General features: G+C 42.6%; 3 protein-coding genes across 5 annotated transcripts; 1 reads left to right on the forward strand and 2 right to left on the reverse strand.

Annotated features, from left to right (window-relative positions):
- Nucleotides 1–5113: 5113 nt before the first annotated feature.
- On the reverse strand, nt 5114–10802 carry LOC116161227 (transcriptional activator protein Pur-alpha). 3 transcript variants are annotated; one of them, XM_031474503.1, is made up of 6 exons: nt 10689–10802; nt 10180–10224; nt 9817–9932; nt 9668–9770; nt 7382–7878; nt 5114–6742 (listed from the first exon to the last, which is right to left on the reverse strand). In XM_031474503.1, exons 1-6 carry the CDS (start codon nt 10729–10731, stop codon nt 6656–6658), a joined length of 891 nt encoding a protein of 296 aa, XP_031330363.1. In that variant the 5' UTR covers nt 10732–10802; the 3' UTR covers nt 5114–6655. The 3 variants fall into 3 exon arrangements, with proteins under 3 accessions (XP_031330363.1, XP_031330365.1, XP_031330364.1); XM_031474505.1 differs by lacking the exon at nt 10180–10224 and having other exon boundaries at nt 10689–10799; XM_031474504.1 differs by lacking the exons at nt 10180–10224; nt 10689–10802 and adding an exon at nt 9991–10145.
- Nucleotides 10803–11242: 440 nt separating this feature from the next.
- Nucleotides 11243–15941, forward strand: LOC116161210 (zinc finger protein 708-like). Its single transcript, XM_031474480.1, has 4 exons — nt 11243–11488; nt 11682–12506; nt 14498–14671; nt 14720–15941. The coding sequence occupies exons 2-4, from the start codon at nt 11690–11692 to the stop codon at nt 15421–15423; spliced, it is 1695 nt and encodes a 564-aa protein (XP_031330340.1). The 5' UTR covers nt 11243–11488; nt 11682–11689; the 3' UTR covers nt 15424–15941.
- Nucleotides 15886–16811, reverse strand: LOC116161234. The gene is made up of 3 exons (XM_031474515.1): nt 16601–16811; nt 16341–16557; nt 15886–16291 (listed from the first exon to the last, which is right to left on the reverse strand). The coding sequence occupies exons 1-3, from the start codon at nt 16669–16671 to the stop codon at nt 15920–15922; spliced, it is 660 nt and encodes a 219-aa protein (XP_031330375.1). The 5' UTR covers nt 16672–16811; the 3' UTR covers nt 15886–15919.
- Between the last annotated feature and the right edge of the window lie 215 nt (nt 16812–17026).

Raw genomic sequence — 17026 nt, forward strand, 5'->3', positions numbered from 1 at the left:
ATCTTGTATCAGGACAGTTTTATTTTACATAAGTTTATCGACAAATAACAGGTGTAGTATTAGGAAAAAAACACCTCCTCGCACTCATATGATCCTGATACAGAATGGCAAATTTTTAAATCGACTGCAAGCTTTGAAATAATGCTGACAGACCTAGAAATAGACCTCTTCGTACATTATGTTCTCCTAGTAGCACGAGACCTTTTGCATAAGTTTGTCGACAAGTAACAGGTATAGTATTAGGAAAAGAAACACCTCCTCGCACTCATATGATCCTGATACAGAATTGGCAAATTTTTAAATCGAATGAAAGCTTTGAAATAATTCTGACAGAGCTAGAAAAAGACCTCTTCATATATTATGTTCTCCTAGTAGCACGACACCTTTTGCATAAGATTGTCGACAAGTAACAGGTGTAGTATTAGGAAAAGAAACACCTCCTCGCACTCATATGATCCGGATACAGAATGGCAAATTTTTAAGTCGAATGAAAGCTTTGAAATAATTCTGACAGAGCTAGAAAAAGACCTCCTCGTACATTATGTTCTCCTAGTAGCACGACACCCTTTACACAAGTTTGTCGACAAGTAACAGGTATAGTATTAGGAAAAGAAACACCTCCTCGCACTCATATGATCCTGATACAGAATTGGCAAATTTTTAAATGGAATGAAAGCTTTGAAATAATTCTGACAGAGTTAGAAAAAAACCTCCTCGTACATTATGTTCTCCTAGTAGCACGACACCCTTTACACAAGTTTGTCGACAAGTAACAGGTATAGTATTAGGAAAAGAAACACCTCCTCGCGCACTCATATGATCCTGATACAGAATTGGCAAATTTTTAAATCGAATGAAAGCTTTGAAATAATTCTGACAGAGCTAGAAAAAGACGTCTTCGTATATTATGTTCTCCTAGTAGCACGACACCTTTTGCATTTGTTTGTCGACAAGTAACAGGTGGGTATTAGGAAAAGAAGCACCTCCTCGCACTCATATGATCCTGATACAGAATTGGCAAATTTTTAAATCGAATGAAAGCTTTGAAATAATTCTGACAGAGCTAGAAAAAGACCTCTTCGTATATTATGTTCTCCTAGTAGCACGACACCTTTTGCATAAGTTTGTCGACAAGTAACAGGTGTAGTATTAGGAAAAGAAACACCTCCTCGCACTCATATGATCCTGATACAGAATTGGCAAATTTTTAAATCGAATGAAAGCTTTGAAATAATTCTGACAGAGCTAGAAAAAGACCTCTTCGTATATTATGTTCTCCTAGTAGCACGACACCTTTTGCATAAGTTTGTCGACAAGTAACAGGTGGGTATTAGGAAAGGAAACACCTCCTCGCACTCATATGATCCTGATACAGAATTGGCAAAGTTTTAAAGCGAATGAAAGCTTTGAAATAATTCTGACAGAGCTAGAAAAAGACCTCTTCGAATATTATGTTCTCCTAGTAGCACGACACCTTTTGCATTTGTTTGTCGACAAGTAACAGGTGGGTATTAGGAAAGGAAACACCTCCTCGCACTCATATGATCCTGATACAGAATTGGCAAAGTTTTAAAGCGAATGAAAGCTTTGAAATAATTCTGACAGAGTTATAAAAAGACCTCTTCGTATATTATGTGCTCCTAGTAGCACGACACCTTTTGCATTTGTTTGTTGACAAGTAACAGGTGGGTATTAGGAAAGGAAACACCTCCTCGCACTCATATGATCCTGATACAGAATTGGCAAGGTTTTAAAGCGAATGAAAGCTTTGAAATAATTCTGACAGAGCTAGAAAAGACCTCTTCGTATATTATGTTCTCCTAGTAGCACGACACCTTTTGCATTTGTTTGTCGACAAGTAACAGGTGTAGTATTAGGAAAGGAAACACCTCCTCGCACTCATATGATCCTGATACAGAATTGGCAAATTTTTAAATCGAATGAAAGCTTTGAAATAATTCTGACAGAGCTAGAAAAAGACCTCTTCGTATATTATGTTCTCCTAGTAGCACGACACCTTTTGCATTTGTTTGTCGACAAGTAACAGGTGTAGTATTAGGAAAAGAAACACCTCCTCGCACTCATATGATCCTGATACAGAATTGGCAAATTTTTAAATCGAATGAAAGCTTTGAAATAATTCTGACAGAGCTAGAAAAAGACCTCTTCGTATATTATGTTCTCCTAGTAGCACGACACCTTTTGCATAAGTTTGTCGACAAGTAACAGGTGTAGTATTAGGAAAGAAACACCTCCTCGCACTCATATGATCCTGATACAGAATTGGCAAGTTTTTAAAGTCGAATGAAAGCTTTGAAATAATTCTGACAGAGCTAGAAAAAGACCTCTTCGTATATTATGTTCTCCTAGTAGCACGACACCTTTTGCATAAGTTTGTCGACAAGTAACAGGTGTAGTATTAGGAAAGAAACACCTCCTCGCACTCATATGATCCTGATACAGAATTGGCAAATTTTTAAATCGAATGAAAGCTTTGAAATAATTCTGACAGAGCTAGAAAAAGACCTCTTCGTATATTATGTTCTCCTAGTAGCACGACACCTTTTGCATAAGTTTGTCGACAAGTAACAGGTGTAGTATTAGGAAAAGAAACACCTCCTCGCACTCATATGATCCTGATACAGAATTGGCAAATTTTTAAATCGAATGAAAGCTTTGAAATAATTCTGACAGAGGTAGAAAAAGACCTCTTCGTATATTATGTTCTCCTAGTAGCACGACACCTTTTGCATAAGTTTGTCGACAAGTAACAGGTGTAGTATTAGGAAAAGAAACACCTCCTCGCACTCATATGATCCTGATACAGAATTGGCAAATTTTTAAATCGAATGAAAGCTTTGAAATAATTCTGACAGAGAGCTAGAAAAAGACCTCTTCGTATATTATGTTCTCCTAGTAGCACGACACCCTTTACACAAGTTTGTCGACAAGTAACAGGTGTAGTATTAGGAAAAGAAACACCTCCTCGCACTCATATGATCCTGATACAGAATGGCAAATTTTTAAATCGAATGAAAGCTTTGAAATAATTCTGACAGAGCTAGAAAAAGACCTCTTCGTATATTATGTTCTCCTAGTAGCACGACACCTTTTGTATAAGTTTGTCGACAAGTAACAGGTGTAGTATTAGGAAAAGAAACACCTCTCGCACTCATATGATCCTGATACAGAATTGGCAAATTTTTAAATCGAATGAAAGCTTTGAAATAATTCTGACAGAGCTAGAAAAAGACCTCTTCGTATATTATGTTCTCCTAGTAGCACGACACCTTTTGCATAAGTTTGTCGACAAGTAACAGGTGTAGTATTAGGAAAGAAACACCTCCTCGCACTCATATGATCCTGATACAGAATTGGCAAATTTTTAAGTTCGAATGAAAGCTTTGAAATAATTCTGACAGAGCTAGAAAAAGACCTCTTCGTATATTATGTTCTCCTAGTAGCACGACACCTTTTGCATAAGTTTATCGACAAGTAACAGGTGTAGTATTAGGAAAAAACACCTCCTCGCACTCATATGATCCGGATACAGAATGGCAAATTTTTAAATCGAATGAAGCTTTGAAATAATTCTGACAGAGCTAGAAAAAGACCTCTTCGTATATTATGTTCTCCTAGTAGCACGACACCTTTTGTATAAGTTTATCGACAAGTAACAGGTGTAGTATTAGGAAAAGAAACACCTCCTCGCACTCATATGATCCGGATACAGAATGGCAAATTTTTAAATCGAATGAAAGCTTTGAAATAATTCTGACAGAGCTAGAAAAAGACCTCTTCGTATATTATGTTCTCCTAGTAGCACGACACCTTTTGCATAAGTTTATCGACAAGTAACAGGTGTAGTATTAGGAAAAGAAACACCTCCTCGCACTCATATGATCCGGATACAGAATGGCAAATTTTTAAATCGAATGAAAGCTTTGAAATAATTCTGACAGAGCTAACAAACGACCTCTTCGTGCATTCTGTTCTCCTAGTAGCAATATACAATTTGCATAAGTTTGACGACTAATAACAGGTGTATTAGGAAATAAAACACAGCACACCTCCTCGTTCTTTATATTTTCCTGATACAGAATTGGCAAACATTTAAATCGAGATTAAGCTTTGAAATAATTCTATGATTGATAGCAAATGACTTCTTCGTTTATTACGGTCTCATAGTAGCAAGAAAAGATTTTACATAAGTTTAATTATAAAATAACAAGTGTTCTCTTCGGCCATTATGTTCTCCGCGTGACACCCGCCTTGGTTGGTGATGTGGTCTTCAACTCTCCACCGTCTTCGTCGGCGGTCGGATCAGTGTAGAGCCATCTGGTCTTTGCCTGTTTTTCTCTCCGCCTATACGCGGTTGCCCACCTGATCGCGTAGTTAGCTCCAGAAACCTGCTTTGGAGGTGACCGTTGGGTCAGTTTGACCCCTTTGGACCAGCCTGGTCTTCTTTCTTCTTTGTTGTTCACCGCCGTAGATGCTCTTCCGTGATTAAGTTAGCTCTCTACCCACCACGGAGCTCAACAAGGGCACGTCTATTCAGACGCCATAGCTACTAGACGATTGTCATTGCCCTTCAGATGCTCACCCATCAGTCGGCCTCGGCGGTCTAGCCCGACACTGATTGATCTTGATGGGTTATTCATTACCTACCTCTCCTGTCTTAAGCGAAATTCCGATGGAAGTAAGTAGTGCATTGTTGCCACTTCAGGTACCTAACTCATTACTGGATTGCATCGCGTGGCACAAACACGAGGGCGTCGTTTTTAGTCTGGATTCTGACGTGGGGCCGTCATTCGCCCGGCGTTACACGCCCCTTTGCTTACTAATGACGTTTGATGGATTCAATGAGCTTACAGCCAATCAGATCTTTTTATGTCTCAATACCTACCCACCTCTGCTCTGTTAGTGGCCTCATCACAATTTCTTAGGAGTCACTATATCTAACAATCCAGCGTTGCATTACGAATTTCTACACCACAAGAAAGATGATGCCAGACATTTTGAAACTTTAGAAGCTAACTAATGGAAAGGGATAGGAATTGTGCCTTTGTCAGCAAGAAGGTAGGGCTACATGCAAAAAGAACAAGACAAAACATTCAAGTTTTTATAAATAATTTAATTTTTTGTAACTGAATGTTTAAAATAACATTTCAATATAAATAATGACAGTGTATTGAAGGCGCGTTAGAAGCGCAACAGTGAGGACTTGTGGTGGTGAATGTTACCAACTATCGTAATACATATCAACCATCGGTTTTCTTTTTTTTTTTAATTATATACTTTTTGAGACGGACCAATTTACGCGTACTCATTTCAAAATGGCAGTACCACAATTATGACGATGATGACAAACAGCCAGCACTCGGCTACATTTTTGACCGCACATTTGTCGAACTTATCAAAATCGATATCAACGCACCGTTCAGTCGTATGTTCCGTATCCAAATTCCAATTGACGCAACTCATCTCCGATTTGATTATAATTTTAAATATTATATATCACAGTGTGAGCACTTAACATAGTCACGCATGCGTTTTGATAAACCACAAACGTGAGCAAAAACTCCTCGTGTCCAGCTCAATGAAGCATACCTATGTACTTACGACATCTATGAATCGTTAAAGAACACATCACCTTATCTAAGGGGGGGAGGGGGGCGCGCGAATTAGGGCGATCGCGATCACCCCCGACATTCATCCGGCGTACGAGTCCTAACGAAGCGTACGGCGGACGAATCCGATCTAAAATAATAAAATTCTAGGTGGTTTCCGTTACTGCAGAACACGAGCTTTGCTTTTTTTTTGTTCATAAATAATATGGCGATGCAGTAACGCAAACCGCGACGGGTTTCCAACGGGTTTTTTTTTTAGAGTTGCGCTTCGCATCACGTCGGAAACCGGAACATTAAACTAGTGCGTGTACTCAAAAATGTCCAGCGTACAGAGAAATTTAAAAACTCTCACCGAAAATGGTTTTTTTTTGCAACATTAATTACTCACTAAAAGCTGTACGAGGCGCGCGCGCGCACGCGGCTTAAGACTGGGAAAGTAACGCGCGTGCGCGCGCGTCTCCGTTAAGATCATCGTTGACTAGGACTAAAAAAATAAAAATCTAAATTAACAAATAACGTTTGAGAATTAATAAAGATTGAACGCGAAGGAAGGCGGGGTCTCGACCCCGCCTTCCCCCTTCACAGTAAGTTCACAATATAAAAATTTCGAGATTAACATTGTAACTTAGAAAAATAATTTAATGAGATGTAATCACATACGTTTTGTAAGAATGTTAGTTAATATATGGTGTACTTGTCGAATCTACGCCCGCGTGACACAATCTGTCAGGTCACAAATACAATTACTATAATAATAATAATAATAAATAATTTAGTAACTTGTAACATAGAATATAGAATATATCATCATCTAACATTTATAGTGTTTAGAACACTGCACAGAAACCAATCGACCAAAACAAGACCTGGGCTGCGCCTGCGGCTCCGGTCGATCCACGCCGCCTTCCGTTTTTTTTATTTGCCAAAAACAGTGCGTCGAGGAGCGGGAGCCGCGGCGACAATTTCTTCTTATTCATACAATTAGTTTAATATGACCTAGAGACAGCCTAAAGAAGTTGCCAGCCTCATTTCATGCTAGAACTACCCCCACCGCCTCCGCCTCCGCCGCCTGAGGTATCTTGTAAATGTTGCTGGGTAGAGTTGCTATTACCCTATGAACAGACAGAAAAGAACGTGTTAGAAATATATTGCAGTATGCGTTCGATATATTTTTGAGGTTAAACCATACGTGTAATAAGCGGAAAAACCAATGAATTCTAATACCAGTAAGGAGAATATCAACAATATACGTGCGACCGCGATGGCTTTTGCAAATGGCGGACAGTAGATTCCTGTTCCAGTGGCGTACCTACCTTACAGTTGTAGAAGGATACAATTATAAAGAATTTTACACGAAAACAATCTAAACCCCCATGTGTCTACTCCGCCTATGACTTTTGTTTTACTAACCTCAAACTACATTCCGATAAAAAATTTGTAAATTTACATGTACTATATAAAAATAATATTGCTATCAATACATGAAATGTAATTCCCAAACTTTTATTTTTTTCCGTTTTGGAGCAACCACAAGCACAACAACTAACCATTATTTTATGTCACTGCAAAAACCACAACAAAAATGAGTCATAAGTGGTTTTTGCAAATGGCCGACTTCCGTCCCACTCTCTCTTGTATACAACCTGAGTAATGCTCCTTCCTGATATTCTTTATTCATTGGGAAAAACAAATGACACTCATTTAAAAAAATTCAAGATGGCGGATTTTCTAACCTCAAAAGATGTACTCACCATTGTATGCGACTGATCGGCAGTAGCAGCGACAGAACCAGCTCCACTGCTACCGGGTTTGATCTTGTCACAGTAATCGGCGAGTATGTCGCGAAAGCGCGGCCAGCTCTTCTCCGGAATCGTGATCGCGGTCCGAATGTTGGTCTTCACTTCCGAGATACGCATATAAACGCCACGATTATTCTGACCGATATCGAAGTAAAAGTTCTTATTATCAACGTGAACGTGCCTACCCTCTGGAAGATCCGGTTTGTACGCGTGCTCGTCGGCACTAAATTCGTCCAGTAAATCCGTGAGCGCGTCACGAAATTCGATCATACCCTGCGCGGGTATCGCGACCTGCGAACGCGGGCCGCCGCGCGTTATCGTCTGCGAGACGCGCAGGAAGCGCCCGCGAGAGTTCTCCTTCAGGTCCAGGTAGTACCGTCGGTTGTCCTTTACCATCATTTCGCTACGCAGCTTGCCGTCCTCGGGCACGTTTTCCGGATTCGGCGGACCTATTAAACAAGCGAGTAAATTGTCGGTTTTACTTGGGATGCTGCGAGCACCCGTTAGTGATAAATACCCGGGATCGACCGAATAATGTTTATGAATTGATAGGATAACTTGAAAAATTTTAGTTTGCTCTAGGAAGTGTTGAGGGTGTAAGTATGAAATGCGCCCCCCCCCCCCCGTTCTATGTACTGTAGCATACTAGAGAGGATCTGCTTATTTTCCCAGTCCAAAAAGTATGAGGAGTCCTGAGAGATTAATGTTTTGTGGGGGAAACTTACCGGGGGGTCTGGGGAGTATGGAATACCCCCCAGTATACCATATGCAGTGGCTCCATCGTCATGGCAAGGGCAGTACTGAGGCTTCGATGTTTTGAAATCCTCGCCATGTTTTTAAGTCATTACTGGGACCCCCCAGACCCCCCTGTCCTATGTCCTATTTTGCAGAAGAGAATCTGCTCATTTCCCAACCCAAAAAGTATTACGAGTCCCGAGAGATTAATGTTTTGTGGGGGAAACTCTTACCGGGGGGTATGGAATACCCCCCAGCATACCATATGCAGTGGCTCCATCGTCATGGCAAGGGCAGTACTGAGGCTTCGATGTTTTGAAATCCTCGCCATGTTTTTAAGTCATTACTGGGACCCCCCAGACCCCCCTGTCCTATGTCCTATTTTGCAGAAGAGAATCTGCTCATTTCCCAACCCAAAAAGTATTACGAGTCCCGAGAGATTAATGTTTTGTGGGGGAAACTCTTACCGGGGAGTATGGAATACCCCCCAGCATACCATATGCAGTGGCTCCATCGTCATGGCAAGGGCAGTACTGAGGCTTCAATGTTGTGAAATCCTCGCCATGTTTTTAAGTCATTACTGGGACCCCCCAGACCCCTCCTGTCCTATGTCCTATTTTGCAGAAGAGAATCTGCTCATTTTCCCAACCCAAAAAATATTACAAGTCCCGAGAGATTAATGTTTTGTGAGGGAAACTCTTACCGGGGGGTATGGAATATCCCCCAGTATACCATATGCAGTGGCTCCATCGTCATGGTAAGGGCAGTACTGAGACTTCGATGTTTTGAAATCCTCGCCATGTTTTTAAGTCATTACTGGGACCCCCCAGACCCCTCGGTCCTATGTCCTGTAGAACACTATTTTGCACAAGAGGATCTAATCATTTTCGCAACCCAAAATATATTACAAGTCCCTAGAAATAAAACGTTTTGCCGAGGAAACTGTTACTGGGGGGGGGGGGGGGGTCTGGGGGATATGTAACACCCTCCAGTAATCTATATGCAATAGTTCCATCATCACGGCCCCCCTCTTTTAACACTGATACACAATATAATACAATATACAAAAAACTTTTCTGAACCGAAACACCCTTCCGGTTCAAGGCCGATTTATAAACTTGACGTCCGCTCGGGGTACCACAATAGCAAAAAGTCAGGTTATGTAGTAGTCAAGTTTCTAAATTATGTATACCCCACCGGTCGAACGCCAATGGCATCTGGCACTTGTTTTACACTCAAAAAATTATGACAGATGCCAATTAAGGCAACAAGAGCGGAATTATATCGAGTCGTATGATAACGCCTCGGCAGAAGTCGAAAACGATCAGATCATTACAAAACCTAACCTGCAAACTGGTCTTTTGTTTGAATTCGCGACACTGCTCATAACCAAATAACTCCACTCTAAAACAATTGACAGCAGATGGCTAGATTCCGCGTTTCAAACAGACTTCTAGCACATTGGCAACTCAGCACCTACGAAAGACGAAACTTTACGCTTACCTAAGGATGAGTAAAAGTCGCTAAACGTGGACAGGTGGTCTCTAAATTCGGCTGCCGTCGATAGGGCTAGGAATATTTGCGAGCGGCGGCCGTCGGCTCCGATCTAAAACCGTCGATGAGTGCGGTGAACGCGAGATCGCGCTACGTACCTCGGCTACTTTAATAAATCTACCTCGCCGATTCTGCTTCACGTCCAAATAGAAACGTTTACTTTGGATTTGCAACATTTTCGTCGCCAGCTCTTGCTCGACGGGTCCCTGCTGACCTATAACGAAAAAGCAAAAGTCAACGTCGGCGGTCGAGCAATGTTTCGTCGCACAAACTTGGATCGTGCCAATATTGTATTTTTTGAAAAGTCCACTCAAATGTTCCCTCCATGATTTACGGTGAAAATTTAAGAATGAAGTGATTCACTAACCCCCCTCTAATCATCGTGATCTTTTACTACATTTTCTTGGAACTAAGTGAATCATATGAAAAGATTTCCCATTCATGTCTATCCAGCGGATTACCTGGGTCGTATTCAGCACTGCCCTGCTCCATCCCTGGGTGGTATTCTGCAAAGAAGTTCAATTTTGAAAATTAGGTAAAGAATTTTACGGCGAAAATTGATCAGTTTTAACAGACAGAGAACTGGCGATCCGTAAGGGTCATTTTCGTTTACGAAACAAGTGCGTTCGCGAGATGTACGCAACCTAAAGGCTGTTGGCCAAGGTCATTCTGGATCTACCGCAGTTTAAAACCCGTCCGAATGCGCGAATTCGAAGGCAAACGGGACACGCCAAGTTTACTAACAAAACCGCGTCTCCGTAGAGGGAAAACCTCCACGTTATCCCTTAAGATTTCGCTAAAATCGGCAACGATTCGGACGTACAAAGAAACGCCATTTTGTTTTCTGTCACTAATTCGGACGACGTCCTTCAAGGCAAAACATTCGCGAGGAATGCGAACTGAGGGAACGGCAAGGGAAAAGCGTCTTCTCTAACTTTTACGAGCGGAAAAAGATTAGGTTTTTTCTTACTTTGTGAACTCGACCCCTCATCTCCACTTCCTAAATCCGACATCGCAACCACCACTCACGGACCCACAACTGTTGGGGGAAAAGTTAAAAGTTCCCGACCGATCGAGAATCACGTGCGCGGTACCTATCCTAATTAAAATTAAGCGAGAAAAAAAGTTACCGCCTATGCTCGACAATTAAGGCCAATTGCTCAATTGCATTATTGGTAAAGGGCGACGATTCTTTTAATTTAAATTCGCCGCGAGAAGGCACGATACGAATTCGATGTAAACGATATTCGATGTTGCCTCGCGCGTCTGAATCTAAACGTAACTCCTTATCGAAGGGGTGCTTTTTTTTTAAATTGGCGCGTTTTAAAACGATCATTTTCATTCCTTCTCACCCAAAAGATGTTACCCTTAGAGACTTTAAAACTCACAAAATTTCTACACACTACAGTTGTTGTTCATAATGCGATATCGTAGTCCTTTTTCAAAAAGCAGCGCCTGCGCTTTATGGAGAGTCACGTTTAATTACAGCTCTAAAAAAAATCAGTTGTCGGATGCGCCTGCGCATTTCGAACAAGCGGGACAAAGATGGCAACGATCGTCAGCCATCTTCTAAAGCGAGATAGATAGAATTGTTTTAATAATTTAAAAGTATTTTTCGCTAATTATAGGTGATATTTTGATAGGAATCGCTTAAATACGTACCGTAGTTTTTAATTGCAAAGTTGAAAGCGCGAAAATGCCGCGGTAGTGCTTAAATTGTTGTTAAGAAGGTATCGGCGTCGCGAGCATCCATTTCGAGTGAGAGCAAGGGTAAATGGCTTTCTTTGTTACTTTATATCCTTATTTCATTTCAACTTTATCAGCGTCTTTGTTGTAAAAAGAGATATGAATTTGAGCGAGAGATGAAAAACTTTCAAATTCTCGCAGTCGAGTTTTTCACGAAAAAAGAAAGGCCGCACCCTAAAATGCGATTTTTCCATGTTGTTACAGCCCTTTTTTACAGGAGACAACATGTTCGACCCGAACACCATCACGACCCAACAGTCCCAAATACAGTATCAAACCGACAAGGATAAGACCGGGCAAGATACCGGTCAGAAGGAGACCTTTCCGTCCTTCTGCTATGCGAATGTTAATATGATACACAAAATAGCGACCCCGAATACGGCCACGGTCGCTCAAAATCAACACTCGACCGTCAACATGTCCCAATTATCCGACGACAAATGCTACATCACGCAGCCCTTCTCGTACAACTACGCCCTCGTCAATCAAATGTCACTCGCGCAGAACACAATCTCGAATATAACGTTCAAGTGCGAGGTGTGCGGCCTAATGTTCGCCCACCTCAGCCTGCTCAACCACCACAAGCGCATCCATCAGGGCGCGACGCAGCCGAACGACCAGCAGCCCGGCCAGCAGATCACCGTTCAAGTTCAGGGTCAGGGGCAGCCGCAGCCCGCGCAGATACAGATCGTGTCGGCCGACCGAATACGTTACTCGTGCGAGGAGTGCGGACTGACGTTCAACACGCAGACGGACCTCAAGTCGCACAAGATCCAATCCCACCAGCCGCAGCAGCAGCAGCAGCACGTCCAGCAGCAGACGCAGCCGCAGAACACGCTCAAGATAAAGAACTGCGAGTCGTGCGGCGCGCCTCTGCCGCAGGACACGAACAAGAAGCGGGCCGTCATGAAGGTCAAGTGCGAGACATGCCTCTCGGCCGAGGCGATTCAGCCGCAGATCTTCGTCGTCGCGACCGCACCCGACGCCACGACCACCGTCAAGTTCGAGGAGTCGACCGGCACGCAGACCACCTCCAATCTTGGTATGTATCTGGCGGGGCACGAATATACAGGATGCTTCCCAATTAGGCGCCCTTTTCTGAAGTTTCTAAAAATTGGCGTCATTAAACATGAGGGGGCCGGGGGAGGAGGCTTTCTCAAAAATTGTTTATTGTATCAGAAGGTATCCCCCGACTCCCGTGTAACTCGTATGAGAAAATGACCAGATCCTCTTATGCAAAATATTTTTGCACAGAACAGGACCGCAGGGGTATAGAATACACCCCCCCCCTCAGTACAGACTTAAAAATACCCCCCCCTCCCCAGTACCAGTCCCCCCCCCCCCCCCCCCCCCCCCCAAAACATTAGCTCTTGGGACACTCATATGGGAAAATAATTAGATCCTCTTCTGCAAAATTACTTTTCTATAGACATGGACCGGGGGATCTGGGGGGGGGGTATTCCCTGCATACCCCCCAGACCCCCCTGTACCACTTTCCACCTCAAAACGTTTAGCTCTTGGGACTCTCATATAGGAAAATGATAAGATCTCTTCTGCAGAATACTTTTCCATAGCACATAGGACCTGCTGAGGGTATGGCATAGCCCCCCCCCCCCTCCGCGCAAAGACAAACATGGCGAGGATTTAAAACCCCCCCAACAAAGAAAAACTGGACGTCCCTTTCCCTCATGCCCTCGGTGCTGTCATTGGGGTTTCACCAGAAGCATAAGAAAAGTAGTGCAATTGCAATTACTTACTTGCGTTTGTTGTTCTCCTGATACCATAATTATTCACATTATTAACCTGTCCACATTCCCGTAATTTTCTATAGGGTATTTGTATCAGGAGCGTAAAAATGGTATTCTAAGTATTCTGAAACGTAAAAGAGAGACTAATTAATTTGAGAGAGACTAATTAATTCGAAACGAAGGAATATTAGGGCCACAGAAGTGTCTTTCAAACATTCTCTTTCTAATATCAACTATTTCTAACTTAGAAATTGCTACTAGGAACCCAGAAGTGTTAAGAGAATAATTAAATTCACGGGCTCTGTAACATTTCCGATTATTGATTGGATCAGGAGCGCAGAAAAGTAGTGCTGTATTATTTCGAAACGAAGGAATATTAGGGCCACACACATTCTCTTCTTATTACCAACTATTTCTAACTTAGAAATTGCTATCAGGAACCCAGAAGTGTTAACGAGACTAATTAAATTCACGGTTCCTGTTGACATTTCCGAAAATTAATTGGATCAGGAGCGCAGAAAAGTACTGCTGATCGTATTATTTCGAAACGAAGTGATATTACGGCCACAAAAGTGCTTTCAAACATTCTCTTCCTAATAGCAACTATTTCTAACGTAGAAATTGCTATTAGGAACCCGGAAGTGTTAAGGGACTAATTTAATTCATGGGACCTGTTAACATTTCCGAAAATTAATTGGATCAGGAGCGCAGAAAAGTACTGCTGATCGTATTATTTCGAAACGAAGGGATATTAGGGCCACAGAAGTGCTTTCAAACATTCTCTTCCTAATACCAACTATTTATAACTTAGAAATTGCTATTAGGAACCCAGAAGTGTTACAAGACCCATTAAATTGACGAGCCCTGTTAACATTTCCGAAAATTAATTGGATCAGGAGCGCAGAAAAGTAGTGCTGATCCTATTATTTCGAAACGAAGGAACATTAGGGCCACAGAAGTGCTTTCAAACATTCTCTGCCTAATAGCAACTATTTCTAACTTGGAAATTGCTATTAGGAGCCCAGAAGTGTTAAGCGACTAATTAAATTCACGAGCCCTGTTAACATTTCCGAAAATTAATTGGATCAAGGGCGCAGAAAAGTATTGCTGATCCTATTATTTCGAAACGACGGAATATTAGGGCCACAGAAGTGCTTTCAAACATTCTTCCTTCCTGATACCAACTTTTTCTAAGTTAGAAATTGCTATTAGGAACCCAGAAGTGTAAAAAATAATACACTTACAGTCTTGGATCGCCATTGATGTTCTCCTAATACCTTTTTAGGAACACAGAATACTATCCCGCTCGCAGTGAAGAATGCGCATCCTGTGAAACGGCGCGGCGTCGCTTCAGTGACGAAATGTACGAAATGCAACGGCAGCGGAATTATCTTCATCGGCGGATCGAAAAATCAACAGAACAACGTCGACAAACCCTTCCATTGCAACATATGCAACGGTGAGTACGACTTCCGCCCGCCCCTCCGTAGGTAATGGTTTCCTCTAGGATCGTTCAGCCGCTACTCGTCGCTATGGTCCCACAAGCGTCTCCACACGGGCGAGAAGAATTTCAAGTGCAACATCTGCGGACTGGCGTTCGCGAAGGCCGCCTACCTGAAGAACCACTCCCGAATCCACACCGGCGAGAAGCCCTACCGATGTAACGTCTGTGGCATGCAGTTCTCGCAGTCGCCCCACCTGAAGAACCACGAGCGCATCCACTCGGGCGAGCGGCCGTACGTCTGCGAGGTGTGCGACAAGTCGTTCGCGCGCCACTCCACCCTCTGGAACCATCGCCGCATTCACACCGGCGAAAAACCGTACCGATGCGACATCTGCGGCTCGTGCTTCAATCAGGCGACGCACCTGAAAAACCACGCGAAGGTGCACTCGGGCGAGAAGCCCTTCAAGTGCGACATCTGCAGCGTCGGCTTCTCGGATCGGTTCGCCCTCAAGCGCCATCGCAACATTCACGAGAAGTACGGACGCACGAAGCCGATCACGCCGCCGAAGATGGGCAACGGAACGGACGCCGAACCGGCGGTCGCCGCCGCGTCGGGCGTCGCCGGCGAGGAGACCGGCGAGTCCGTCGTCGAGGAGATACCCGAGACCAAGTACGAGGACGTCAAGTTCGACGTGGCGAGCGCTCAGGCCGGCATAACCGACGACATGACGACCGACATATCCGAATTGGAAGTTCAACTGTCGTAGATTTCTCTTCTTGTGTTAGTAGGAGGCTTTGAATGCGGGAGGTGCAAGATGCTTCTGTCAAAATATTGACAGTTGTCGTTTCCGTTAGCCAATCAAATAACTGAAATTTACTGTTTGTTGATTGGTTAACGGATCGGCCAGGTTTGAGAGATACAGCAGTTAAAGTTTGCCATTGAAACTTTCAGTGCATGTATCATGGAAGCCCCAACTTCACAGTACTATCGACAAATCCCGATCTGACGATGAATGAGCACATTCGATTACCAACGCGGTTGAATTATCAAAAATCTCTCAAGTTAGGGATTTTTTAATCTAATGTTACATGCACTGAAAACAAAACCTAAATGACAATTCCATTGCCAACCGACTCTTCGCCCTTTAGACACCGCATTTTCGTTAGCGTGTATATATTCGTATAGTGACGCCACCTTTTTTTTTTGTTAGAGTAACCTAGTTCGTAAATTGTGGTAATTTATTTATTTCGAAAGATACGTATTTAAATATATAAATTACTATGAGACGCCGTTGCTTCGAGTTTGTAAGTTTTGAGTACGTTTAGGCCTACTGTTTCGATTAAATCTAAAAGCGGCATTGTGTTAATAGAATCTAATGGAAGCTCGTCGAAAAATATTTTAAATAAACTGCAGCTTGTGTTTGTATGTACGCAGTATGAGAAGACGCTCGCCGATATCCCGGTAACTAGGTTCGGCACGTCTAAGTTTGGGTGTACCCTTTCGGTGTTGTACGCCAACTGTTTGATTATGCAAGACGAGCGTTTATCGCTGTTTTCAAGTAAGGAGACCAAACCGGACGTCAGCACTACTACTTCGGAGGCTTGTTTCAGCCAAGGCGCAACCTTTTCGGTAATCTGAAATGTTGGAACCTCGGTGGGGAGCTATTCAAAAATGGAAACGTACATGTCCAGCAGTTGCCTTGGAATTCTCACAAGTGATGATATAATCGTTATCGTGCAACTCGTACACTTTCACATTGGTTTCGTTCAGTTTACAAATGGGCTCTTGATCTCCCAAGATGCACATCTTAAAGAAAGACAATAAGGGTGCCGTTTCGATTACGAACACTTTGTTAATAGCGGAAGCGATTGTTGGAGTCGCATTCCACGACAATTCCAGACTAAAAGAAAGATTGCATTTTTGTAAGGCTTGCGAATACGTACATTTCATTTTCGGAAAATTCATCGGTGCACAGAGCACGCGTGCTGGGTTCTACAATTTCTCCAAAAACCATCGCTACAGTTTTCAAAGGGGGCTAACAATATTTGAGGTTAGGTTTCGACCATAGATTAGATTATGACATTACAAAGCAACAAATTTAGATGTACAGCGTGAGTCAGCTCAGTCGTCAAAATTAATTCTAAAGACGTCCCAGTATACGTTTCAGTTTCGATTTCAAACAATTCATTTTTCCGACCCAAAATATAGGCAGGCCTTAGATTTTCCCCGAAAATCGACTACCCCCAAAATATTCGGGAAAAGACTTTTTCTTATTAATTTGGCTGCGTAGATTCAATCTCGTATTTTTTCGATTGGACCTCTCAATCAAAAGTTATGGACAAAAAACAATTTCTTATAAATCTTGATTG

This window comes from Photinus pyralis, unplaced genomic scaffold (assembly GCF_008802855.1).
Source record: "Photinus pyralis isolate 1611_PpyrPB1 unplaced genomic scaffold, Ppyr1.3 Ppyr1.4_LG10, whole genome shotgun sequence".
NCBI classification, from domain to species: Eukaryota; Metazoa; Arthropoda; class Insecta; order Coleoptera; family Lampyridae; genus Photinus; species Photinus pyralis.